A 27,550-nucleotide genomic window follows, 5' to 3' on the forward strand; every position below is an offset into this window, starting at 1 on the left:
CACACACACACACACACACACACACACACACATATATATATATATATATATATATATATATATATCCTGAAATAATAGTCATAGGAGGTGTCCCATACTTACATGATTTTAATTTAAAAAATCAGTACAATGGAATCTTGGTATAGTGGTATGTATCTGTATTCTTAGCTATTTAGAAGACTGAGGCAGAAGCATTACTTCAGTCCAGGAGTTTGAAATCAGCCTCCATAACATTGTAAGACTCCATCTCAAGAAAATCACTATAATGCCCTATTATAATAAAAAAGAGTGTTTGTGATAAAAATAAGATGGATTTCTCTATGTGGAAACTCAGTTTAACTATGTGTTGTAGTAATTAGGGGGCAGCGGCGGGGCTGCGTCCCTAACACCCCAGCCGCGTGCTAGCTTATGCCCGAAATAACAACACACAAACTGTATTCATTTAAACACTGCTTGGCCCATTCTTTTCTAGGCTAATTCTCACATATTAATTTAGCCCATTTCTAATCATCTGTGTGTAGCACCCCAAGGTGCGCCCGCTGCCCCCTAATTACTACAATGTGTCCTCGTTTACTTTCTATTATTATGATAAAAACCATGGCTAAAAGCATCATGGGGAGAAAAGGTTTGATTGTCTTCCGCTTCCACATCACGGCCCATCATTGAGGAAAGGCAGAGCGGGAACTCAAGCAGAGGGGCAACCTGGAGGCAAGAACTGAGCTGAGACCGCAGAGGAGTGCTGATCACTGGCTTGATCTCCAAACTCATGTTCACTAATCTTTCTTAGACCTCGCAGGACACACATAGCCAGAAGTACTGCTCACAGTGTGCTGTGCTCTTCCACACCAATCATTAATCAAGACAACTCACCATAGACTAGCCTATAGGCCAGTCTGATGGAGGCCTATAGGACTCCTCTTCCCAGACAAATAGTTTGTATCAGGTTAACAAAACAAAAACAAACAAACAAAAACAGCTAACTAGCACACTACGGGAAAAAACTGCTAATTTTTTGCCAACATATATTGAATATATCTGGATTTAAAAGAAGCATTAGAAGATATGAAATCATTCAGTATAATACGGATAAGGAAGCAGAAAAGGAGATGGTAGATCAATATGAATATTAGGAGAAATAGTGACAGGACAGGCTCATTTGATATGTCATTCTAACTATAAGGTACTGGTACTAAATATTTGAACTCCTTGATCGTGGTTGTTGATGATAACTTGTTTCCACTTAGGAGAGTGTAGGAAGAGGGAAACGTAATTTTATAGAAGCCTGGCAATTTCTTTCTCAGCCAGGTGATCAAACTTATCATCTATATGCAATTTTATGTCATATACCCTTGATAAAGTATGATGAGGACAATTATATGCAGTCTCTTCTCTCAAACCTATAATCCAATTCTAACTATAAAAATAAAACTTTAGGAAACCCAAATGTAAGGATATTTTCAGAACTATCTGACTAATACTCTTCAACCTTATCAAGATCGTCAAACACCAAGTAAATAGAAACAGACTGGAAGAATCTAAAGAGACATGGGGATAAATTGTTACTATGGTATGCCGGATACTATTCTCGAAGATAATAACACATTAGGAAAAAATTCAGTGGCAAAAATGTGAAGTTCAATAACAAAATCTGCACTATAGGGATATGAGCTATTAGTAGGAGAATTTGGGTGGAAGGTACATAGGAACTGGAAACTATCAATACTATTTTTCCAGCTTCTCTGTGAACCTTAAACTATATTGAAATTAAAACTTTATTTAAATATTTAAATAAGCATCAAATATAGCATACTTTTAATTTTTGTTATTTTAAGCAATAGTCTCATGAGAAATAGTTTTTAACATATCTCACTAGAATTATAAATACTAAATATTTACAAAGAAAACTATCACTTGGGATAAAGGTTTTCATTATGAAGGTTTGTTTCAAATATCATCAGTAACCCAACCTCTGTGATAACCTCACATTTTAACCTTAGGAATATACACTGCAGTGGTTTGCAAAGTACTTTTCATCTCAAAAGAATGCTTTGTCTGGTTACCATTCTACTGAAATTAACATCTTACCTCATCAACTTTTTAAATTGCCCTTTGGTAGTCAGGAAATATATATAAGAAAAGAAGAGGAAACAATATAATTGATAGGATGCAAATTACCAAAACTAAGCCCCTTCTCTGTATTTTACCTGCTAACTAGTTTGCAGTCAAACACTTGCATGGAATAGTGAGCTATTATAACCTCGTTAATAACGTCTGATTCTCAACACTCATTCTAACTGTACTTTTGTTTCCCACAGACATTTTTGTTCAGGAATGTTAAATACGGCATGAACATTTTGAGCAAATAAATGTTGTGCTGTCTAATAATTGGTTTTCAATTGTATAAATATAAGTATGTGTGTAAATAGTGGCACATTTACTCAGGGCAGAGTTGCTGAAACTGAAAAGACTTTTGCTGATTGCTTTCCTGCAAGGATACGATGGTCTTGTCATTAACACCTTATTTTCATTTTGATAGATCTGTGGAATGTGTTTTGGTGAATTTGGTTTAGGAGGATGATTAGAATTTAAGACCTGTGGTCACATCTCTAAGAAATGATATTATATTTTGAAATATAACTATTTTAACACTTAATTCCTGCAATTTTAATAAGAACGTATTGACTTTTCATAGAAAACAGTCAATTTTAAGAAAAAAAAAACCATTTTTTTTCCTGATCTTGAATCACTGAAAACAAGAGAGAATGACTGGTAAAAAAATTACTTTTTCTCATTCATGTATTAAAAGTGGTATTTGGATGGAGGACAATTGAGAAACATTAAGACAGCAAATTAGTTCCCATGTTGTACAAAATGGTGGTTAGAAAGTTTACTAAAGATCCTATGCTAGTATTTAATTTCTTTTATTACTAGCAGTTTTGCTTTTCTCCTTAAGCATGACTTCCATTTGTGTTTTCCTTGGTAAAAAGGCTTCTTCTTTCTTGACATTAGCATATATTATATAAATAAAGTTAATTCGCGTATATAGTTCAGAGGGATTTGAACTGTAGACGTTACGAGCCTTCTTTTAGCCAGTCTAATAGTATTGACTTTAAATATTTGGGAGACGATGCTCTCTTGATTTTTTTTTGTTAGTTCTATTTGATATTGATATGCTTCTAATTGATAGTGTGCAGTATTTTATACTTTATTTCAAACTTAAGGATATTTTAGATTTTTTTTTGGCAGGAATGGTTGATGTATTTAGGTTTAGTTTTAAAGCAGTGGTTCTCAACTTGTGGATCATGACTAATGCAATTACAGTTATGAAGAAGCAATGAAACAATTTTATGTTTGGAGGTCACCACACCATGAGAAACTTCATTAAAGTGTCACAACATTAGGACAGTTCAGAACCGCTGCTTTAAAGCAAGTGATTTAAAAAAGGGAACAACCATGAGATCATATGGTTGAGAAGCTGTACTTTTATGCCATAAACAATGGTAAATACTTTGGATTTCTGATTTCCTTTCCTATAAAATGATTCTGAACAATGTTAAACAATGAATATACTATTCTTTAAAATTCTAAATCTATGATCCTAAACTTACTCATCCATGCCCACATTTGATTTAATGACCCCCAGAGATAATGATTCTTTTGCATTTCCATATCAATTATATTCTGATGCCTAATAGAATACCAAGAACAAAACTAAATGAGCATTGTGTGAACATTTTCTGTGTAACAAAAGCAGTGTCGCCTTCATGTTTAAGGTAGATCTGAATCACCCTCCACCAGTATGGGTTTCCTATTAGCAAATGATTGGGACATTCCTGAGAATTAGATTATAAGTACTTCTTCCTTTTCTTTTCTTTTAAAAAAAATTTGTTACATTTATTCATTTGTCTATTTATTGTGTGTGTGTGTGTGTGTGTGTGTGTGTGTGTGTGTGTGTGTGTGTTTGCTTACACCAAGGTACCTATGTGGATGTTAGATGACAACATGGAGGAGTCAATGCTTGCCTTTAACCATGAGTATTCCAGGGATGGAATTCCTGCCCTTTGGCTTGGGGTGAATGCCTTTACCCACTAAACCTCCTTGCCAACTCTCTTTGTTTTGTTCCTCTTTGTTATAAGAATGTGCCTTAAAGGGCTAGAAAGTTGGTTCAGCCATTAGTTAAACGCCAGCTATTAGCTAAGGGGTAGACTCACAACCAAAATATGAAGAATCTGCCTTAAATTCTTAAATACAATTCAAACAATATTTTATTAATATTTTCTGAAAATACCCTGCTTAGTTTCTCACCACACTGACATCTTTGTACTCTGTATAGTCTATTAAAGAAAGCTAGAACAAGGAATAGCTTTTAGAAATCTCTTGTTAATTTGCCATTATAGTACATGTAAAGAACTGAACCTACAAAAGTTAAAGAACTTGTCTAAACTCCCTTTTTTTCCTAAGGAATCTATAATGTATGAGAGTTCACAAATAGTATCTTCTATGAATATTTTCATTATGATGAAGACATCTCCGTTAGGAACAAAAAGAATGAATTCTCTGATTATTGATGTCAGAGATAAGAAACATTTTCTGTTTGAACTTTAGTTGTCTTTATCCTTCATTTTTTCTTTCTTATCCCCTTCCCTCTCCCAATGAAACTCTTCTTCTTAACAATCCCCCATTTTTGTCTTCCTTTTGTGTGTAATCCACTGAATTTAATTAGTGTTTCTTCCTCAAGTATGATTGGAAGTTATGTACTGGAGTTAAGGCAATATATCAGTGACTACATACATCATTACCAGTAGTACCTTAGTAAAGGAGGGGATTTTATAGATTCCCCCTGTGACTCATGATAAAATATTGATGGGACTCATCCGTGTGCTGGTCTTGTGTAGATAATCCATAACTGTAGTGCTTTCATGAGAGCAATGGCAATTTCATGTCCAGAAAACATCTTTTTTGCTAAATGTCTCCTCATTCTCTGGCTCGTATATTGCCTGTTCCCTCTTTGATGATATTCATTGAACTTTGGAGGGAGTGATAGATCTGTCCCATTTATGTTTTAGCACTCTTCACTTATTCTAGACATTTTAGTTACTTAGAGGTTTCTGCAGTAACCACAGTTGGATATAGTAAGAAGCATTTGTAATGAAGGCAGGGTTCAGCCCTTATCTATAGGTGTAAATATGAATATTTATAAAGCAGTTTGATAATTAGTAAAGCAATAGTAATATGTAGTAGGAGGCTTCTCGTTCGTTTCCCAGCTGCCCAGACCCAAAATAATCACACAGAAACTGTATTAATTACAACATTGCTTGACCAATAGCTTAGGCTTCTTTTTTTTTATTTTTTATTTTTGAGACAGGGTTTCTCTGTAGCTTTCATTCCTGTCCTGGAACTAGCTCTTCTAGACCAGGCTGGCCTCGAACTCACAGAGATCCGCCTGCCTCTGACTCCCGAGTGCTGGGATTAAAGGCGTGCGCCACCACCGCCTGGCTTAGCTTAGGCTTCTTATTAAGTAACTCATACATCTTATATTAACCCATTTCTATTAATCTATTTATCTTATCTTACCACAAGGTTCAAGGTTTACCAGTAAGGTTCTGGGGCATCTGTCTTATTTGGCAGCTACATGGCATCTCTCTGATTTCTTTCTCCCATCATCCAGTTTAGTTTTCCTGCCTATCTCTATTCTGCCCTGCCACAGGCCAAAGCAGTTTCTTTATTAACCAATGTTAATACAACATATTCACAGTGTACAGAGGGGAATCCCACATCAGTAGTAGGCTCATCTTAATGGTCTATTACTTCCTCAGTCATGGGCTCATAATGAGAGTTACAGAACTAGTTATGAGTTCCTTACTTTGGACCTGCCCCCAGATACAATCCATAGTATGTTACTATCAACTATGCCATTGCTGCATTTCATGACATATCTTACTTGGTAAGTCATTATTATAACTCACAGGATTCACTGTTGAGTAAGATTGTTGATGACTTTTCTTTCCCAGTAACCTATTTCTGGCACTATGAAAGCCAGCCAGCAGGGAAGAAGCTTCCAGTTCAACTCCAGCATAATCTTAAAGCACAGGCAATGATCCTACTCATAGAATACTACCCTCATAAAGAATTGTTTTAGATTTTAACATCATCAAATGTAAAATTCTAATTCCAAACCCCATTTATAGATAGTGAAAATGCTAGTAACTGCTGATGCAAACTTTTCCAAGTGATCTTCTGAAATCTGTGTTTTATGGCCCAATGATTTTAAATCTCATTTTCTAAAGCTTTACAGCGGGGTGTTACATAGTTCAGTGTTACAGAATTAAACATATTTCTAAACACACAGTACTTTCTTGTGTTTGATTAGAACAGAATCAGTTGTTTGCTATACTGTGTAATCTATTATAACTAATTTACTTTACTAAATTTTCACTTCAATTATAAGTAATATACTGCACCTAAAATTAATGTGTATGTTTCTTTTTATAATACAATTTTTATTTATATTACATAAACTACCTAGTCATACTACTAGGAATATTAACTGGATTATGTCAAAAATTTATTTGAAAAATCAAGACTAAAAGTTCTTTTCAATTTTTTAGAGAACTGATTATCATAGTATCTTTTAAAACTAAATTTTGATAGTACTTTCTTGTATTTGAGGGTTTTGCATACTTTACACTATTCTCGTTCTGGTTTTATTCAGTATCTGAATATCCTAGAGTTAGTTAAAACCTCACCAATTAGAGTAACAGATTTCAAAGGATACTTATTTAAAATTGAGAGTTACTATTATAGTGTGACATCTGCATTTAATAAGACATGTAAATTACATGATCATAGTGAGACTTCTGATAATTTAAAAAAATAAATATAATGATGCTAAATAAGTAACTATTACTAATAAAAACTTAAAAATATATTAAGATATTTCAAGTTTTCTGTTTGTAGGCCTCTTATTGTGTTCTATCAAGTATTCAATCAGTAGGTGAAAGTGAGTAGTAGTACTTTTTCTTTTCTTTTTTCCTTTGATATGGAAACTTTTTCTTTCTCCACTCAAACACATTGTATTTCTTTTCCAAGCATCTTTTCTAGCAGCATTTGCTGTCATTTTAGAGCTATTTTCTTTTCCATGTTAATTTTCAGATGTTTTGAAAATTTTCCATCCTGTAATAAAGGTAAATTTTTTAATAATCACTAGAGAATGAACTGCATCACAATATCCAGTTTCTGATTGCAATTGTCAAAGAGGATTGGTAACACCTTTCCTGCCACCATAAGCATTGTGGCCACTCCAGGACAGCACTGAGTCGTACTGTGAGGGTCAGCAGAAAAATTTCCTATCATTGGCAACCCACCTAGTTGCTCCTGTTTCAGGACAAATGGTGAACTGAAATGCTTCTCGGCTGTCTTATGTTTTAGGAAAAAATTAATTTTAATGAGTATAATGACTGAAATCTATCACTTATTTTGAATTAGCAGCTTTAAATTCCTAATTTTCTGCTTTCACTGATTTGTAATTATTTGGTTTGAATTCAAATGATAATCATATATTAAAACTAAGAAACTTAGACAATAGAAATTTAGCAATTGAGACTTGTTTCTGTTTGGAGGGGGAAGGGTTGAAGTTCATTCAAATCCAGGGCCTTGGATATGCTAGGCAAACACTCTGCACCAGGTATCCTGTAACTGCAGTTACAGATGGTTGTGAGCTACTGTGTGGTGCTGGGAATTGAACTTGGGTCCTCTCTGAAAGAGTAGCCAATGATCTTAACTGCTGAGCTAGCTCTCCAGTGATGCTGTTGATTAAATAGTAACTTTGAAAACATTTCCTGAACATAGCATTCTGTAACAATCTTTTCCACATGGACCCATTCTTTTGTTGTTCCTTCTTGTTTCAGAAATACAAATATACAAAAGCATTGCATAAAGTATACCAGATCGCAAGGATAACTTAATGGAGAGAACCTGCATACTAAATGACTAATCTTTCACAGAATTGGCTGTGAACTATAAAAGCCTATATGAGGGTGGATATGCAAGAAGTAAAACAACAAAAAAAAAAGTCCACAATGGTTCACTAAAGCATAACTTGAGTAGAAAGGGGACAATGGATTTTTATTACAGGCTGGAGATCATATGTATTATGCTGAAAAATCCCTTAAGTGTCTTTTATCAATAAAAATGTTTTAATTTTGATGTAGTTCTTGTTTTATGCCAGCTCAGTAATGTATCTTGGTTAGGACAGATCTTTTCCTTCATTTTGATACAGTATTCTCATTTATTTAAATCTTATTTTATAATTTTAATTAAAAATTTTAAAGAGTTCTATTTTCTCCAAATGTATAACCAGCTAGTTGTTCTAGCAGAATTTACCAATATTCTCTTTTAGTACAACTTCAAAGCATCATGATGTTTAATAGAACATTTGCAAACTGAACAAGCAATTTCCTTCACCTTTAGGTTTGGTTTACCAAATGATTCTTAATTATTGATCATTTTTCCTTTTGTGTGAAATTTAGCTTTAGTTTGTCAAATATCAATTTTAAGAACCCACAATGGTTTTAAATGAGATTGAACTGGATTAGTATGTTAATTTTGGGAAAAATAGTGCGAAAACTATTGAATTTTCTCATCCAAAATGTGATATAGCCTTTCTTATTTATTTGGAGTTTCTTTCTACAGTCAGGAAATTTGAGGCCTTTAAATTAAAACTAATATACATTGCTGTTCTTTTAGTTTAATGTTTTTATTCATATTATGAATGAAATTTTTATTCCATTTTCTGACTGACTTTGCTGTCTATAAGGTTACTATGAACTACATTTAAGGAATGTGATGTTTATTCTGTTTTTCAGTTATTTTTCTACTAATAATATACATTGCCCCTAGATTTCTTCTTATAATATCCATAACTCTTACTAATTTTATTTTCTCTTTATATCTGTTAAGACAAAAATGAAGACTGGTTTAATGCTAAATATTCTTGACCTTTAATGAGACCACTTCTTGAGTTTCATTGTTGATCATAGTGATTCTGAATTGTTCTAAATATGCTTCTTCCTTTGTAAAGGCTTAATTAATCAATATGCCAAAGCTTACATTTTTAGTTCTTTTGTAAGTAAAAGATGAGTCGCCCATCTCCCCATAACCGAATAGCTGGTTTAGAAAACTTAGTTTATCATTGGTAGTATCTGAGCCTTAAATATTTTCTTTATAAATTTTAGGAAGGAAGTTTGTGCATAGGATGATATTTTTATATTTATAAAAATGTTGTTATTTTATTTTATGAAGTAACTTGCTATTAGATTTTCTATTAAATGTAGTTTCAGCTTTAAGAACTTTTATTTTGAAATCCTATCAATGATTAATATTTTTATTACTGAACCTTTAGAATATCTAAATCTAGTCTGTCATTGTTTATAAATTTCCTGAACACAACTATAGGCATTCTTCCTGAAATTCAGAAAGCATATATGAGGGAACAGGACCACTAGACAACTAGTAGTCGGGCCAAAGGGTATTCATTTTTCATTGAAAGCATATTTACATTCAATATATTCTGCCTCCTCTCGCAGCTTCTCCCAGCTTCTTTTCACCTACCAGTTCCAGCAACTCCGTGCCCTTTCTTTCTGTCACATTTGGAAAAACAAAAACCCATAAAAATCTAAGGCTACACACACACACACACACACACACACACACACAACCCCACAAAACTCCAACACCAAAACATACAGGCAAAATACCAATAAAACAAAACAAAAAAATTGTATGTCTTTTGGGCTGACCATTTAGCACTGGACAACAAATTAGAATCCTTTTCTTGCTTTCAACTTTCTCATGTAGGGTTGCAGTCTTGTGGACTTTTCTTCATTCAGTATGGTATGTCCTTTGATATCATAGTTCAGGTCATGCTTGCACAGTCATGTTGGTGAGACTTTACAGGTGCAGCTTCTATGACTAGGAGACATAGTCTCACAACAAATTCCCTGATCCTCTGGCTCTACAGCCTTTCTGACCCCTCTTTCCTAATGTTCACTCTTCATTTTGATTGGTTGTAGTTTTCTGTAGTGGTCCCCATCGGTTGCAAAGAGAGTTTTCTTTGATAACGGATGAAGACTATACTTATCTGTGGTGTAAGGACAAATGTTTATAGATTGCTGTTAGGCATTCTGCTGGTTCAGTGAATTAGTGGCTATAATTTTTCTTCCAGTAATCATGACTTCACTAGCCGTGAGTAGTTAGCTAGGTTTCCAGTACTAGACATGATTTTCCTCTTGGTGAGCAGGTCTTAAATCCAATTAGAGAACAGTTGGTTGCTATCAATGTTTGTGTGCCACTACTGCACCCTTAGGGTTACTGTGCCATCCTGCTCATTGTTAGAGTTCATAGGCATCCTAACTGGGTAGGACTGTTGGTTTCTTCCCTCCTTTGCAAAGAACATTATATGGACTGAGCAGGTTATATTTATATGTAATATAAATATATAATGCATATGTATAAATTCATGAAATAGGAATTAGTGAAAAAAAAAGAGACCATAAATATTAAAGAGAGCTGGATGGATATGTGGGAGGGTTTGGAAGGAGGAAACTGAAGAAAGAAATGTTGTAATTATAATTTCAAAAATTAAAAACAAACAATAAAAAATGTCCAAACAAAGCTATATGAGACCAAAAGGTATACAAAAATATCATTGAGCTTGTTTATTTATTTTGTTTGTTTTATTGAGACAAGGTTTTACTTTGTAGCTTTGTCTGGCCTGGAACTCCCTATGTAATAGACCAGGCTGGCTTTGAGCTAGCTCATAGTAATCTGCCCGCCTCTACCTCCACAGTGTTAGGATTAAATCGTGCATCATCATGACTCACAAAAGGTTGTTCTATTAAAGTTCCATTATCTCTCTGTGTTATTTCATGTCACGAAAAGAAGGAATGGAAGTAGTTGAACCAGTTTCATATTCATTTACATTTTAAGAAATCATGATCCAAAATACGGGTTTCTAATCTTCCTGAGGTTTTCTAACTATACAAAGAATGTTAATCATATATCATATTCATATATTTATTTATTTAAAGGAAAAATTTAAAAGGCTTTTAATTTTAAAAAAGAATCTAGAGACACTGACCATATTTATTTTGAGATAGGACCATTTTTTCAAAATCAATGATTCTCTTTCCTATACTAAATTTTCCTTACACTCACTTTTCTTCCTTTCATCCCTCCTTTTTCCTTCCTCTCTTCCTTCATTCTTCCCTTCCTTCCTTTTCTTATATGGTTCTCACAAGGTTACCAATAATACACAATCCTTAATGAACCATCTTTAATTGAAGCAGAAATTATTTTGTTTTACTCTCCTTTTGAGATTTGGAGTTGTTATGCGAAGTGAAATCTACACACACCACATGCACACACATGCATCATTTCCTAGGAGGACATGACTCAATTTTGAATTAAGAAACAAGGTTGCACCTTAAACAATTTACTGTTTTTAGCGCATAACACTAGGAGGTCAGGATTAGAGTTCATTATTCACAACTTGAACGTATATAAAATGTTAACAGGAACTTAAAATTGCCTTCATCCTTGCTGAATGATCATATTCCTCTTAAATTACTTTTAATCTGTTATGCTATAACCATTGAGAACATGTTTCCAGGGTGACTGATGACAATAAAAAGTAGTTATATATTTTCTTGCATTGTTACATATTTTAGTATATTTTTATTTTCTTTGTGAAACGAAAAGGATTCGTTTTAAATTCCTTAGAAATGTTTTCTAGTTCTGTAAAAGTACACTGAGTTCATTAGCCTACGTTTTAAAGTTGTCATAAGTGATTGGAAGAAGTAGTTCAGACATAAAGTTCATAATTTAGCATGAATAAAGCCCTGGCTTCAATTCTCAGCACTACAAAAAATTAAAATTATTATGAATATTGAACACCTTTGGCAAAGGAGCATTCAAGTATAAAAATTCAAAAGCTAATATTAATATCATCTATATTAACTTAGGGATTTTAACCAGTATTTTCTATAGCTTTCATCAAAATTTCTTTTGTGCATATCAAGTTTTGCTCTTGTTATGCTTATAACATCTGCAGGACAGTTAAAAACCCCTGCTTGTAGCTCATCAAGATATATTTTGGTAAGTTCTTTGTTGCTTTCACAGGTTCATTTATAGCTATTTTGAATGAAGGCCTCTGTAGAAGGCAATGGTATTGTGTTTATATGCATGCAAATCTTATATCCCTTAGGGTCTTTTCATTAAAATTCACCATTGGAAGAATTTAGGGTTTGATTGAAATAAAAACTCATGAAAAGATTGTTTGTACAGCTGCTTTTAAGCAGGGGCCAAAGTCTCATAGGAGGGTGAATGAATACATTGTTGTTGAGCCAAGCTAAGAAGTTTCTTGAGTAGTGTTTTACAAAATATAAAATCATTACATGTGTTGGATCTTTGCCCTTGCCCTCACCTCCCCACATTCCTTTCTCTTTCTCTTCTTTCATGGTCTCCTTTCTCTAGAAGGGCTGATTGCTTATTTTTTTTTATAGAGACAATTGAAAAATACTTTGTTTTCTTGTTAAACTTAAGTATAGGTAACCTCAGAGTGGTACTTTAAACCATCATTTTTAGATTCTGAAACCTGAGAAAGCATGATGTTCACGCCTCTTTCCTTTAGAAAGTACCGTTTATGAAAGTACTCTTTTTAGTGGGAATTTAATAAGAAGACTCATAGTGCTAAAATTTATTAGCTTCACTTGCCAGCAAAAGGAGTATCATATTAAAATATGACTTGGAGTTTGGAAATGGCATATGAAAATTAATTCTTAAATTCTTAGCGAGCAATTGCAGTTTGTTAGAGAGATTACTTTATGGCTGGAGAGGCAGTGGTACCTCTGTAGGAAGGAGTGATCACAGCACAGTGTTAGCTAAGGTACTGGCCTCCCACCTGTGCTTGTTCTTACACATCTTCTTACAACTGTCCTCCTTCCTTCTTATCATCAGGCAATTAGTATTCTGACCCACTGGAAAGAATTGGGAGTCCAGAGGGAATGGAGGGAAATCAGTAATTTTTTTCTTTTTCAAAACTGAAAATAGATTCTTCTCTAAAATCCATCCAGACCCCACCCTTTACTCCTCCCAGTCCTTCAGCTTTCCTCTCCCCTAGATCCACTCCTTTTCCATTTCCCTTCAGAATGGAGCAGGCCTCCATGAAACAACTGAATGTAATGAAACAAGATACAATAAGACTGGGCACAAATCCGCATATCAAGGCTGGACGAGGCAACCCAGTAGGAGGAAAACGGTCCCAAGAGCAGGTCAGAGTCAGACACCCCCACTCCCACTGTTAAGAGTCCAACAAGAACACCAAGCTAAACAACCACAGCATGTATGCAGAGAACCCAGTGCAGACTTATGCAGGCCGCATACTTGCTCACTTCAATCTCTGTGAGCCCCTGTGAGCCTTGCTTAGTTGATTTGGTGGGCCCTGTTCTCTGTGTTCTCCATCCTCTAACTCCTAAGTCTCTCCTCCCTCTCTTTAATAGTCCCTGAGCGCTGAGGAGAGCAGTAATTTCTAATGATATCTTTCACATTTGATTCTCGAGTAGACATTGATTGTAATAGAATGCTTGTGTAATGAAAGTATTTTACTGAGAAAAGTAATTATAGGAAATATCGAAAGACCCATAGTTTTGGAGCTTATCATTTGTGCTTTCTTTACTATTTTTGAAAATCTCCTACTATACCATTTATAACTGATAGTAACAATATTGGGAAGCATGAGACTATTGCTCATTTAGGCTGGTGAATTTCTCTAATGTTTTTAATGTTTTGCTTTTTATAAGCCCTTAAATATACAATTAGGGATTTATTTAAATAAACATAATTAAAATTAGTTTGGAGTAGCTTTTTCCTCCCCTTTATTTTGTCTAACTTAAAGCATGAAAAATGTGCTTCTTTGTAGTCTATACATTTATAGTAAATATTTGTTGATTCTTTTCTGTCATTATATGAGCTTTCATCCCCAATTGATAATTTCTAGATACTTGGAAACATAAACCTATTATTTCCAAGAATTGTATTATTATGTATCCTATTTGATAATGATAAAACTTTAAAAAATAAAAAGAACAATTCTCTTTTTGCCTTGGGCGAGTGAACTGGTCTATTTATTGTTATTTCTGAATGATAGGAATACAAAATCCCAGATCACACCCCAGACAAAATAAATAATAATCTGATTCGATCATATCTGCAAATACTTTATATGTATATATAATTTGAAAACAATGAAAAGTTATTATTGTGAGTAATCAGAATTATTTTAAAGATATTTCACAAACTTTAGGGGGAAATAGTCTGAAATATCTTATTTGTGTAATAGAGTAAAATATCTGACAATTAAATTACATATTTCATATTGATTCCGATACATAAAGTAAAACACTGCTTATATTTTTGATACCCTATCAGAAATAGTTATAGGATTAATGTAGGCCAGTTTTTTCTAATTATAAACCCTCATATGTTGTAAAAGAAATATTTGTAGTTTCATTTCAGTTTTAATGTTCAGCATAGCAAATGATTTGTTTAGTGATTAGTAACAAAATATATTGACTAAAAATTAAATTGGGCCATATATTTTAGAACTTGTCATAGTCATAAAAATTATAAGACACCACAGGGTTCTTTTTTGTTATTTGCCCCCAAGAGATTATTGAATAGTAATAATGTTGACATTCATTTGTCATAGGAAAATGCTTGTGTAACAGTGAATGTGGCTTTAAACTCTGAATTTTAAATTATGAATAAGATTTGTTTCATGTTAAGAAAGGATCATGGGAGATGTATTGAGATAAAGTTTAATAGTGGATGAGGCCATTTTTTTCTGCAGTTACTTTACACCAAGATTTTCTTTTGTTGAGGCTATTTCAGTCAGAAGTAATAAGCCTGAGTTAAAATGATAGTCTATAACCTAAAGGTAAAATTGACATCTATCTTAGCATACTTCTAGATGCAGGATTTTAAATGAAATTTGTACCACTTGCCACATTGTCTTTTAATTACGATTTCTTATTGAGGAGAACATGAGTATAATTCTAAATAGTATCTTTTTCTTGTAGGTCTTTTCATTCGTGTAGCTTACTCAGTAGATAGTAAAAAGGATTATTAGGACTGATAAATCAAATGTCTTAAAGAAAGACATGTTTGGGAAAGATGAATACTCAATAAATATGGCTGAAATAGCTGACCGAGTGATGGGACCAAGCTGAAAGATTAGTTACTAATAGATTACTCTTTCTTTAACAAAAGGCAATGTGGTTACCAGTTCTGTTCTATATATTGAAGCCAAAGAGTTTTTCACAGCATAGGTATGAACAAAACCTTTAGTCTTCCTTTCATTTTCTCATACTTCCCATTCATTTTGTCTCCCTAGGACTTTGCTGTTTCCAGCTTCTAGTGGTCTTTCCTCCTTCACTGCCTCCTTCACTCCTACTTCTCTCCAGATAGCAGTTCTTCCCTTCTCCACAGAAAGCCTGTCCTTGGTCTCCTGATTTGGAGCAAGGTCATTTCCTTCTCCTCCCCTCCTCTCCCCTCCCCTGCCCTGCCCTCCTCTCTTCTATCCTCCCTTACCTTCCCCTTAGTGAATTGTTAGGCTCATTTGTATGATTCCATAATTCCTGTGCTTCTCTGTTAATAAAATATTAGTTCCAGGAAAGAAGGGACCATGTCAGATTCGGTTACCTTCTTCTCCATGCTCCCTAGAACAATACCTGACTCTCAAACAGGCATTTACTAATTGCTTGTTGAATGAATAATTAAAAGTCGGTATCAGGACTTGGGAAAATATTAATATGCTATAGGAAAAAGCCAGGAGATCTTCCAAAGGGGAATCATATAGAGGTGGATAATGAGGTAAAAATGTAAGATGCAGGCAGTACTTTAGAAAACTGGTTTAAATCTGAAAAAAAAAATGAGAGCATTGGGGAAATGTAGTATGGAAATAAGGTATCTGGTTTCCCCAGAACCTGTCTTCCCTCGAGAACGTACTCTCCTAGCAACCTGAGATTCCTGATTAATATATTGTAATACTATTTATTTGCAATTCATCTGAATAGCATTTTATATGCTTTATGAATCTAATCTATAGAATTATAGGTTCTATTAATATGTTGTTATATGGAATCATATGTTCTTATACATTGTAGCATCATTAAAGGAAATATTTTAAACATACATTTTTCTACATGACAACCCACTATGACTAGACGCAGAGCACAGTATTCATTTCTTTTGATTTATTCTATGTCTTTTGCACCATGTATCTTGATCACATTCATTTTCCCATCCCTTTGCATCTGTCATGCACCCCTGCACCCCCCCCCACCCGGTCAAAGTTTAAGAGAAAAAAAGAAAATGGAAAAAGTTAAAAATCTGGCCATGGAATCTTCAGTGTTACACAGTGAGTCGCGCAGTAAACCCCTTTCTTTGTCCATATATCTTTACTTGCAAGTGGTCATTGCAAAGTCATTGGTCTGGTTCAAGGCCTCTAGTTTCTACTACACTATTGAGGCTGGGTCCTTACTAGGACTCTTCTTGGACATCCAATTGTTGCCCTTTGTTGTGGAGAGCCTATAGCTTTGGGTATGTGAGTCAGCTTCCTTCACATGCTCCAGCAGGTCATCGATGGGGTGGATGTTGGGGCAGGCCAAGTCATATACCAGCCAATCCTCCCCTGTCCTCATCTCCAGCATTGCCCCTACTAATTCACCTCTTGCAGTGATGAGTGAGGGGTGGGGCCATTTCTCCTTTCACTCCCTCAGGGTGGGCTCTCCCACACCTGTACCACTAGGGCCAGCTCTATTGTGTTGCCCAGGCTAGGCACAGAGGCCACTCTTCCAAGTACTACCGCTGGTGAAGGGTAGGGGCAGCCCTGAGCTCTACCGACCCCAACCAGCTCTTCCACCTCTCTCAGGTGTTTATTGGCAGGAGGTGGGGGAACATCTCTCCTCTGCCCATGGTAGCACATATCTGATGAGTAATAGAGAGCTCTCTCCTTTGTCTGTAACATGGACACTTCCAACCACTGGGCAGCTCTGCTGTGCTGCCTAGGTGAGGGGCAGGACCCGTTTCCTGAGTGCTAAAGCTGGTATTGGGAAGGGTCTGCTCTGTCATTTGTTGCAGGCAGTAAGGAGCAAGGGGTATGGGGGGGCATCTCTCACCTTCCCACACTGCCACCTGATAGATGAGTAGTGGGGCCAGCTCTCCCATAATTGCAGCTTTGAGGCCGGCTCACCCACACCTCCACCAACAGGGTTGGCTCTATTCTGTTACCCAGGTGAAGTGCAGGGCCTGCTCTCCCAGGTGGTACAGCTAGTGAGGTTCAGGGACAGTTCTTCTGCTCTTATGACCACAGGGCCAGCTCTTCCATCTGTCCAGGTGTTGATGGCCAGGGGCAGCTCTTCCCCACCCACGCTCACAACTTCAGAGCTGGCCCATTCACACCTGTGCTAACAGTGTTGGCTCTATTGTGCATTGGTGAGGGGGGAGCATCTCCCTCCAGTCCATGCCACCCTATGGCAGATAAGGGTGGGGCTAAGTTTTCTGGCAATCACTACTTTGGCTCTGGCTCACCCACACCTCCACCAACAGGGTTGGGTCTATGATGTTGCTCAGGCTAGGTGCAGGGGTATATATTTCCTTAAGAAATCTTTTTGCTGACTTAAAGATCATGAACAGATAGTCTTAAATGAGTGATTGGCTTGCTTTTACCTACTGAATGTTTTAAATTATATCTAATCATATTTCCTCCTTCACATTAACCCCTAGACAATTTAGAGTCTATGTGATAGTGCTTTGTACATTCTAATAAATCTGATCTTCATTGGTGTGCACTTGTTTGTATCACTATTTTAGCTTCATATTATATGGGTAACCATATTTTTGTTACTTTCAATTTTCATGGGCCTACTGAATTTTGCATCTGTAAATGGAACAGTTAAATTTATTTTTGATAGAAATCGTAATTTAAACTTTTTAACAAGATCTTTAGCTTTGTAAATGGAAAAAGGTTTAGACATTAATTACTGGTATGATCAAAATGGTTACTCTGGAGAATTGTAAGCAATCCTTTCCATTTTCCCTCCATTCTCAATTCAGTGTAGTATTTAAAAGCAGAGAAAAGGAACTTGCCTTAGAGCCCCACCTTACCATTTATAAGGTGTAGAATCCTAGACCTGGCCCCAAATTTTCAGGTTTCTTCCAACAAAATCAAGACAATGATATGCAGCTAATAAGTTTGCTATAAAAATTAAATAAGGAAATATTTGTAAAGCACTTAGATTAGTGCTTGGCACACAGTGAACACACACACAAATATATAGAAAGTAGTATTGTTCTTCAGCATGACTACTTTTTTGGAACTAACAGAAAGCTGTTGAAGTCATGGTCTTTTTCTAAAATAAATTAGGACAGAGTAACTGGGTACAGGCCTAGAAGAAAGTCGCCTTCTTTTTCTATTTCATTTGGTTTTCTTGAGAGTTCATGTGAAAATGAATTGTATGCTACTTGTTAGATTGCAGCCGTGTTTATGCAGAGGGCAACTGAATGACGGCATTGACTAAAATAAGGGAGCGTTCGCCAAGTCAGCATGTATTGTATTGGTTTCAGTGCTGTTGAAAGACTAGTGGCGGGGTTTTCCCTTTCGTTTATTTGAATGGAGCTTTAGACTATGTGTCTGTCAGGTACTTTACATTGTCCTCACTTCCTGGAAGTATGCCAGCATGGAATTCAGTCCTTGCTAGTTTTTGCTAGCATTGTTTTCACCTGTGTGAAAAAGAGTGGGACGCTGTTACCTCATGTTATTTTGTCTCATATAAATAGCTAGAGTGTTCTCTGCCCATTATACTGCCTTGGTTTTTTTTTTTTTTTTTTTTTTTTTGGTTTTTCGAGACAGGGTTTCTTTGTGGCTTTGGGTTTTTTTTTTTTTTACACGAATATAATACACTTTATTTTTGGAAACTTTTTTTAGTCTTTAGGTGGTCTGATGTAGTCAGAAAAGATCCAACTTCAAATCTTCTAGTTCTGATTTTCTGATCAGTTACTTACTATGTATACTTACGGAGTTACTTAATCTTGCTGTTTTAATTTCTTTTCCCCCAACATGATATTTTTATTAATTATTCCTTAATTTTATTCAGTGCACCCCAATCACACTAGCTTTCTATTCCTCCCAGGTCTACCCTCCCATCTAGCACCCCCTCCGACTCCAAATTAAAAACATTAAGTCCAGTTAGTATTGCTCATATACTCGTTGGAGCATGGCCAAGATTTAAAACTGATAACAATAGTCCCCTTATTTGACACCTCCCAATCTCCTCTTCATCCTCACCAATACTATAAAATTTCCAGAAGAAAATCAAAATGTTTTTTAAAGTTTATCTTTAGGATAGCAGAGTTTTAAGTATAAAAGACATCAAAGAATAGAAATTTATTGAAACAAAGTATTCAGCTTTAAAGTTATTGAAGTAGTGGTACAATGATAGAAGACAGGAGTTCAAAGTACAGGAAGATAGATTCATTAGGCTTATGTAAGAAGAATGAGGCCCCTCCCTCTGAAATAGTGTTAAAGAAAATGAAATGGTATGATAATCTAACTCTAAAAGTAGTTATTCATTCTAAATATTTGTCTCAAATTAGAAGTTAGAAGACAGGTGAGGTTTTCAGTGATTACCTGGAAAAGTTTGAATAGGAATAGTGATCTAACAATTGTTATTGAAGTCTGCTTGTTTGTTTCCCAGCTGCCCAGACCCAAAATAATCACTCAGAAACTATATTAATTACAACACTGCTTGACCTGTTAGCTTATGCTTCTTACTGACTAGCTCTTATACCTTAAATTAACCCATTTCTATTAATCTGTGTATGGCCACATGATTGCGGCCTACCAGTAAGGTTCTGTCCGGTATCTGTCTCCTGCAGTGGCTACATGACTTCTCCTTGACTCTGCCTTTTCTCTCCTCCTCTGTCTGCTTGGAATTCCCGCCTTGCCCTCTTCTGCCCTACAATAGGCACAAAGCAGCTTCTTTGTTAACAGATGGTATTCACAACATACAGAGGAGAATCCCACATCAAACAACGAAGAATATAATTCTTTTTTGCTACAGCTCACATATAGAATGAGAAAAAATGGGTGATTTGACTAGACCAATGTCAAAATGGATTTAAGTTGTGGCATGGTAGGAGTTATTGCTTGCTTTCCACCTGTCCATCAATTGATTTATATCAACAATTATTCTTTTGTATTTTTTTTCTTTTTTAATTTTATTTTGTAGGTCTTGATGACTGTTTGCAGCAGTATATTAAGAACTTTGAGAGGGAGAAGATCAGTGGAGATCAGCTGCTACGCATCACACATCAGGAACTGGAAGATCTGGGAGTCAGCCGTATTGGCCATCAGGAGCTAATCTTGGAGGCAGTTGACCTTCTGTGTGCACTGGTAAGGATTTAAACTGATTGGAAAGAAAACCTTTCTTATCTCCTGTCTTCCACTGTCTGCTGTTTTGTTTCTTTCTCTTTTATTTGTTTTTGCTGTGCTTCCATATCACAGTGCATCATTGAGATAATCGGGACAGAAACCCGGGAACAGGAAGAAATACAGAGGCCATTAAAGAGTCATGTTTACAGGCTTCTTCTTCATGTTCATGGCCTGCTCAGCCTACTTTCTTTTCCTTTTTTTGTTTTGTTTGTTTTTGTTTCTTGAGACAGGGTTTCTCAGTGTAACAGCCCTGACTGTCCTGGAATTTGCTCTGTAGACCTGGCTGTCCTGGATTCACAAAGATCTGCCTGTCTCAGCCTCCCGAGTGCTGGGATTAAAGGTGTTTACCAACACCTCCTGGCCTCCTCTGACTTCTTATGGTACCCAGGACCACCAATTCAGGGACGGCACCACCCACAGTGGTCTGGGCCTTCCCACATCAAATATTAATCAATAAAATGCCCTACAGACTTTCCTGTGGACAGCCAGATCTTATAGAGACATTTTCTCAATTGAAGTTCTCAGCTCTCAGATGACTAGGTTGTTTCGAGTTGACATAAAAACTAGCTAGTACAGCTATCTTTATTATAATTGTCTTCCTTGGTATCCCCAAACACGCATTTGACTGGATTCCACTAAGCCAGGTATCTATCTTACTCATTTGTAATTCTAACATTGTCCCACTGCCATTGCATAATAAAGTACTCATTCAGTTCTTTTTATATCAATAAATTTTTAATAAATAAAGAAAATATTGACATTAAATATACGTTTCTCTGTTTTATTATTCAGAATTATGGCTTAGAAACAGAAAATCTAAAAACCCTTTCTCACAAGTTGAATGCATCTGCCAAAAATCTACAGAACTTCATAACAGGAAGGAGAAGGAGTGGCCATTATGATGGGAGGACCAGCAGAAAATTGCCAAATGACTTTCTGACCTCAGTTGTGGATCTGATTGGAGCAGCCAAGAGTCTCCTCGCCTGGTTGGACAGGTATACTCTTCCCCATGTTCTATAAGTAACTCGTCCTCATATGCCAGTTTGTATCATCACATTATTTCACATTTTCTTATGAAAATATTAGTCAGATAGAAAAGTAAAAATAATAAATATCTGGTTATGGGCATGCTGTGGATTTTACTGTCCAGAAGTCTGAAGACTGGACAGAGCCAAGAGATCAAATAGACACTGGCCTGTCAACTGAAGAGTTGCTGGGATCCTGAGGACCTGGCTGCGGTGGTCCGAGTGCCAAGGATTGTTCCTCTACCTATGACCATCCCATGATATTGGCAGCCATTGCTGTGGCTGCCAGAGCAGCTAAGGCTGCTGGACTTTCCATTAGTCAATCAGTTGCTTCTGCTAGCACAATGGATACCTTCTCAGGGCAGGTTGCAAATGCCTTGGCCATTCAAATTGAGCTAAATTTACAAATGAATATTGCAGTTAGTTTTGCTATTGGTTTTGGTTAAAGACCACTTCTAGGTTATACAGTAAAAGCTTATTGCTGTTATTCATGAACCCTGGAGCGCACAATTTACAAATTGGTTCTTGAGATTATTCTAGTTAACTATACCAGGGTTCCTCACACCAGCACTGAGACCTTACTTAAAGGGCTCCAATTTGGGCAGACTTGTTTAGGATTGAGCAGGCACAACCTCCTTAAGGAGTGCTTACATGTGCTGGAGCATCATCTTCATGGTTTCATGGTACCAGAACCAAAGGAAAGCTCAGGTCAATGTTGCCACATGGCAGGTCCTCTTAGCTATTGCCCCAGAGGATCTTTCAGCATGAGTCTGGCTGAACTCAGTGATGGGTGACTAGTGAGCCAATGACAGGAGAGGTTTTTCGGGGGCTGCCTCAACCTAAGATAGGAAATGTGTTTTGACCTGGATGCTTTCCCATGATGGGTAAGGGGTATTGCCTGACATTCAATGCCATCTAAGACAGGCCTAGTCATATAATTTATATAAAAGGGGGACAGCCCTATCTCATTCCTGATTTTAATAGCATTGTAATTTTTCTCCATTTGGGATAATGTTGGCTGTGGGGTAATCATATAGCTTTCAGTTAAAAAACCTATTTAAAATTATATCATAAAAAGAAAGTAGGGTGAGAAAGCCATGAGGTTTAAGCCAGTATATGCAGCATTCCTCCATAGCCTTTGCTTCAGTTCCTGCCTCCAGGTTCTCATCTTGAGTTCCTGCCCTTATTTCCCTTCATGATAAAATGTTAAATGGCACTGGAATCCTATTCTCTTTGGATGTATACCTTGCTCAACCTGGATGAAGTGGGAAGGGCCATGTGCTTCCCACAGGGCAGGGTGCCTTACCCTCTCTTAAGATTGGAGGGGGGATGGGGGGGAGAGTGTGTGGAGGGAGTGGGAGGGAAGTGGGAGGAGGGGAGGAAGTGGGAATTTGGATTGGTATTTTTTTAAGTAATAAAATAAAATAATAATAATTTAAAAAAGAATGTTACTCTAAGCTGAAATAACCTCCATATTTACATATATAGTAAATATTACCTCTGGTCAGTAAGATAGGCTAATTGTTAATGCTTAAATAACACATCAGTATTAGTTTTATTTTCTGTCACTATTATTTAATCTATAACTATACATTTGTTTATCCCAAAATAAAGTGATTTAAGTAAATTTCATTGTATTTTCTTTTCCTTGCATAGAATGATTACAGAATGCTTTTGTTTCCAAATGGTAGGCCTAAGTATACATACTCTAAATTAATTTTTATAATATAATAGTTTTGAGATTTTGTTGTATTATGTATCATTACATTATATCATCAATACAACTCTTGATAAGCATCAATTCACCTCCATGTACAAACACCCACAGAAATCCCTGAAGCCATGCAAGTCATAGTTGTTTTATGCTTATTTTATAGGAAGTGACAGTATGACAAAGTCCTAAAGAAAATAGTTGGTGTGAATTTTGTACTATATCAGCAGTATTCAGTTAAATTAGAGGCTATTTGATATTTTGACCCTAAAAATTAAATAAGTACTTAAAAGCAACACAAAAAGATAAATTGGGATAACTTTTAAGTTCTATATAGATTTTTGAAAGTTGAAAAAAGAAATGAATGTTTATTATTTTTAATCACAGAAAACTTCAACTGTAGACTGGCTTGATCATTAACATTGCTTTAACAACTTGAGTTAAAAGAAAAAAAAACTGAACTTGGTGGCACATGCCTTTAATCCCAGCTCTGAGGAGGCAGGTAGATCTCTTTGAGTTCTAGATCAGCCTGCCAGCCTGGTCTACACATTGCACTTCAGGACAGTCAGTCTAAGTTACCTCCTTTGACCCTGTCTCAAAAAAAAATTAATAAAATAAAATAAGAAGAACAAAAGAAAGTCTTGGTCTTACTAATACATTTGCACTACATAGGAAAGACAGTGGGGTGCAGCCCAGAGTCATTGTTTTGTTCAGATCTGTAAATTTAAAAGATTCCTCCTTGCAGAAGATTGGAGAAGACCAATGCTAGAAAAAAGGAATACTACTTTGGAGACTTTTTCAGGATTTAATCACTGCTACTACTGCTAGCATGACGATGACACTCTTTGACATGAATAACTTTAGGCATATAATTATTTACTCAAAACAATCCAAAATGGTTGTCCTTATTTTACAATTAGGCAACCTAGGATGGTTAAATTCAAAACCAAATGAGTAAATGGACCTAGTACTTTATAGAGCCTAATAATCCAACGATATATTTTATTTTCTCCACTGCTATGAGATTTTAATTAATGAAGCAAAAATAAGAATATATCAAGATGTCTGGATAGACAAATAAGGCCTCGGGTCAGATAAGAGCTGGAGAGTCAGAGAATGGGGATATTTGGAAGGAATAAGTCATGCCGGACTTGGCCAACCCAGTGAATAATCAAAGGAAATGTAAGGAAAATACTAGAATGTATTTTGATTGTCCTACTTGATTTTTCAAAACCCATAGACAGACCTTCCTAACATGTTATATGATTCTACTTATAAACTAGGCCAATTGTTCTTATTAACTGTTCTTTCTATAATATGTCGTTCACAACAGCGAAGATTTTTCTTGTACTTTGCTCACTGATATCATAGTTATCCAGAAAATGTCCAAGCCTGTACAGTACACATTATAATTTTTTTGAAGGAATAGAGGGCTATGGAATAAGAAATGAGCCCTGTGGACCACCAACAGTTGAAAAACAATTAGAAGTTTAGTTCATGTTTGGCATGGTTGCCTTTAATCCTAGCACTTGAGAGGCAGAGGCAGGAACTGACTTCAAGGCCAGCCTGGTCTACAGAGTGAGTCCAAGGAGGAGGAGGAGGAGGAAAGAAGTTTAGCTCATGAGAACAAATTTAGAAGTATAACTAGAATAAAAAATAAACTTATATGAAAGTAGTGTCATGGAAGCAAAAGAAAATAAGAATTTGAAGGAAAAAAGTTATCAGTAGGGTGAGATGTTGCTAAAAGAATAGATAGGGTATAGTATGTGATACAATAAGAAATCAGGATATTTGTGAATTATTTGGTTGAACATAATGTGAGAAAAGCTGCAGGATAGTTTTCTATTTTAACTTTACCTGTGAATCAATTTTTAATCTTTAGTGATTATAGAAAAAAATATTAGCACAAATTCTAAGTCCTAATAATACATTAGGGAACGTGACTGTTCCACCTCTGTCTTGGGTTGTAGGAGTATCAATCTGTATTTCTCCTTGACTGATAGAAATTTTAGAAAGTATTGATACCAATTTAAATGTAATAGAATCTTATTTTCAATTACATTGAGAAATTTATTTTCCTGATAAGCAATATAAACTTCTGTTAAATATTGTTAGTAGGTATATGCTTATTATATGTTTAGTTTTCAAAAAAAATGTTTTCTACATAGCAGTTCATCCAAACATTCTACATACCCCCTTTTTGGTGTATCCTGAAGTCTTTTGAAAAATATGTTTAACCTTTACTGTTATTTTATGTTTGTGAGTGTTAAGCTTATGTGCATGTCTGCACATCCTGCATATATAGTACCCACAAAGTTCAGAAGAAAGTATTGGATCTCCTGGAACTGAAGTTGTGAGCCATCATGTGGGTGCTGGGAATGGAGCCAGGTCCTCTGTAAGCAAGCACTCTTAACTGCTGAACCATATTTCTACACTCCATGTCCTAAAAAGTATACACAGAAAACAAAACACAAGAATTAGATGCTAAAAAGTAGAAGGAATATTATCCATGAGCATCATTGTAGATCTCATATTTATCTGTAATAAATATGCTTTTCTTTTCATTAACTAAAATTTAATTACTTAAATATAAAATTTCCATATAAATGATGCTGAGCAAATGTTAAGATTTGCTTTTCAGTCTATATTTGATTTGTAAGGTTTATCCACTACAATTAAATATTGCTAAGTATTTTATCTTATTTTAAAGTTCTTTATATATAAAATTGTCATGATAGATGAAATGGAACAATTCCCTAAATAGAAGAGATTTATCATTGCTTCAATCTCTCACTAGAAGAGATTGAAGCAATGATAAACCCTAGGTAAATTTATGTTAGTGTCTAACTGCATGTGACTCTGGGTTCTGGATTCAGACTTCTGAGTCTGAACACTAACTCCCACACTCACTCGTTCTGTTTCTTAGACAAATCACTAGATAATTATCTACCTTCATTGTTTTCTTTTGTAAAACGAAAATAATAAAAGATTGCCTATTTCATAAGAATTACTGTGAATATCAATTAAGTATGTATGTCACAATTAGAATAGTGATTCACATGTAGTAAGCCATCAGTAACCATTATTTTAGTAATATTGCTAACCTTTAATTATGAGTATTTCAAGTAAATGTCATATTTAAAATGTTAGGTTTCTTTGGAAATAAATACTTAGATGCTTAATGCTTTGTATTAGATTTAGTAAAGGTGTATTTAAAAAAGCATTAGAGAACTAGATATTAAGAAATTTATGAAGAAAATTTTGATATAAAGAAAACTATATATTTCTAAATTTTAATTCTTCTTAATTTTACTCATGTTATTCTAAACGAGTCCCAGATATTGTGTTTTCTCACTATGTAAGCTTTAGAACAATTTATTTCATTATTATTCAAAATCATATTTTATACCATTTCATTTTGGTGGTCTTCAAAAGCTGCTCTGAATAATCACAGTCTTTGTTTTACCTTTGTAGGTCACCATTTGCTGCTGTGACAGACTATTCAGTCACAAGAAATAACGTCATACAGCTCTGCTTGGAACTAACAACAATCGTGCAACAGGTATTGACTGACAGTTTCCTTTGGTTAAATTACTAGCTATTATATATTTCATAAATGAGTAAATAATTTTGTTTTAGTTTTTCAAGATAGAGTTTTTCTGTGTAGCTTTGGAACCTGTCCTAAAACTCACTCTCTAGACCAGGCTGGCCTTGAACTCACAAATCCTTGGATTAAAGGCACGTGCCACTACTGCCTAGTGAGCAAATAATTCTTAAAAAGCAAATTATTTATTCGAAAAGTATGCATGTATCATAAGTTTTGTTTCTCAGAAGATATAAAAATGAATTGGAATTCCTAACTTCATTATTATAAGATCCTGTCTGTCAGTTTCATCGTCAATGGAATGTCTAAACTGTGTCACTTTTGCAGAATGAAATCACTCTATCCAACAGAGTCCGATTTTTGCTCTAAGATACAGTTTCACTTTGTGTGTACACATAAATAAATATACCTAAGAGCCTTTTAGTAGTGATCTAATTACCTGAGCAAATTTTTCAGTAAAAAGGAAGCGGGAGATTCCAAGATCAAATGCCTTCAAGAGTCCAACAACTAGTATAAATGTTTGAGTCCATTCTTTTATAAAACAATGAGAAATGTCAGAGACTGAAGTAAATTTACTAGTAGAGCTACGATAATTTTTTAAGTAAAATCCATCTAGGAGGATTGCTGTTTAGAGCTACAACTCTCCATAACTCTTGTGGCAT

At 35.3% G+C, this 27,550-nt stretch overlaps 1 protein-coding gene across 5 annotated transcripts in view; it reads left to right on the plus strand.

The window, feature by feature from the left end:
- Positions 1 to 27,550, plus strand: part of LOC121441191 (connector enhancer of kinase suppressor of ras 2) — a 217,155-nt gene that overhangs the window by 13,090 nt on the left and 176,515 nt on the right. For all 5 annotated transcript variants that reach the window (XM_041642326.1, XM_041642327.1, XM_041642328.1 and 2 more), the window contains exons 2-4: positions 20,346 to 20,509; positions 21,341 to 21,543; positions 26,759 to 26,846. In XM_041642326.1, coding sequence (XP_041498260.1) covers positions 20,346 to 20,509; positions 21,341 to 21,543; positions 26,759 to 26,846 — 455 coding nt within the window. The remainder of the gene's footprint in view (positions 1 to 20,345; positions 20,510 to 21,340; positions 21,544 to 26,758; positions 26,847 to 27,550) is intronic.

Source organism: Microtus oregoni, unplaced genomic scaffold (genome assembly GCF_018167655.1).
Source record: "Microtus oregoni isolate MIOR12 unplaced genomic scaffold, Mior012 000074F_000, whole genome shotgun sequence".
NCBI lineage: Eukaryota > Metazoa > Chordata > Mammalia > Rodentia > Cricetidae > Microtus > Microtus oregoni.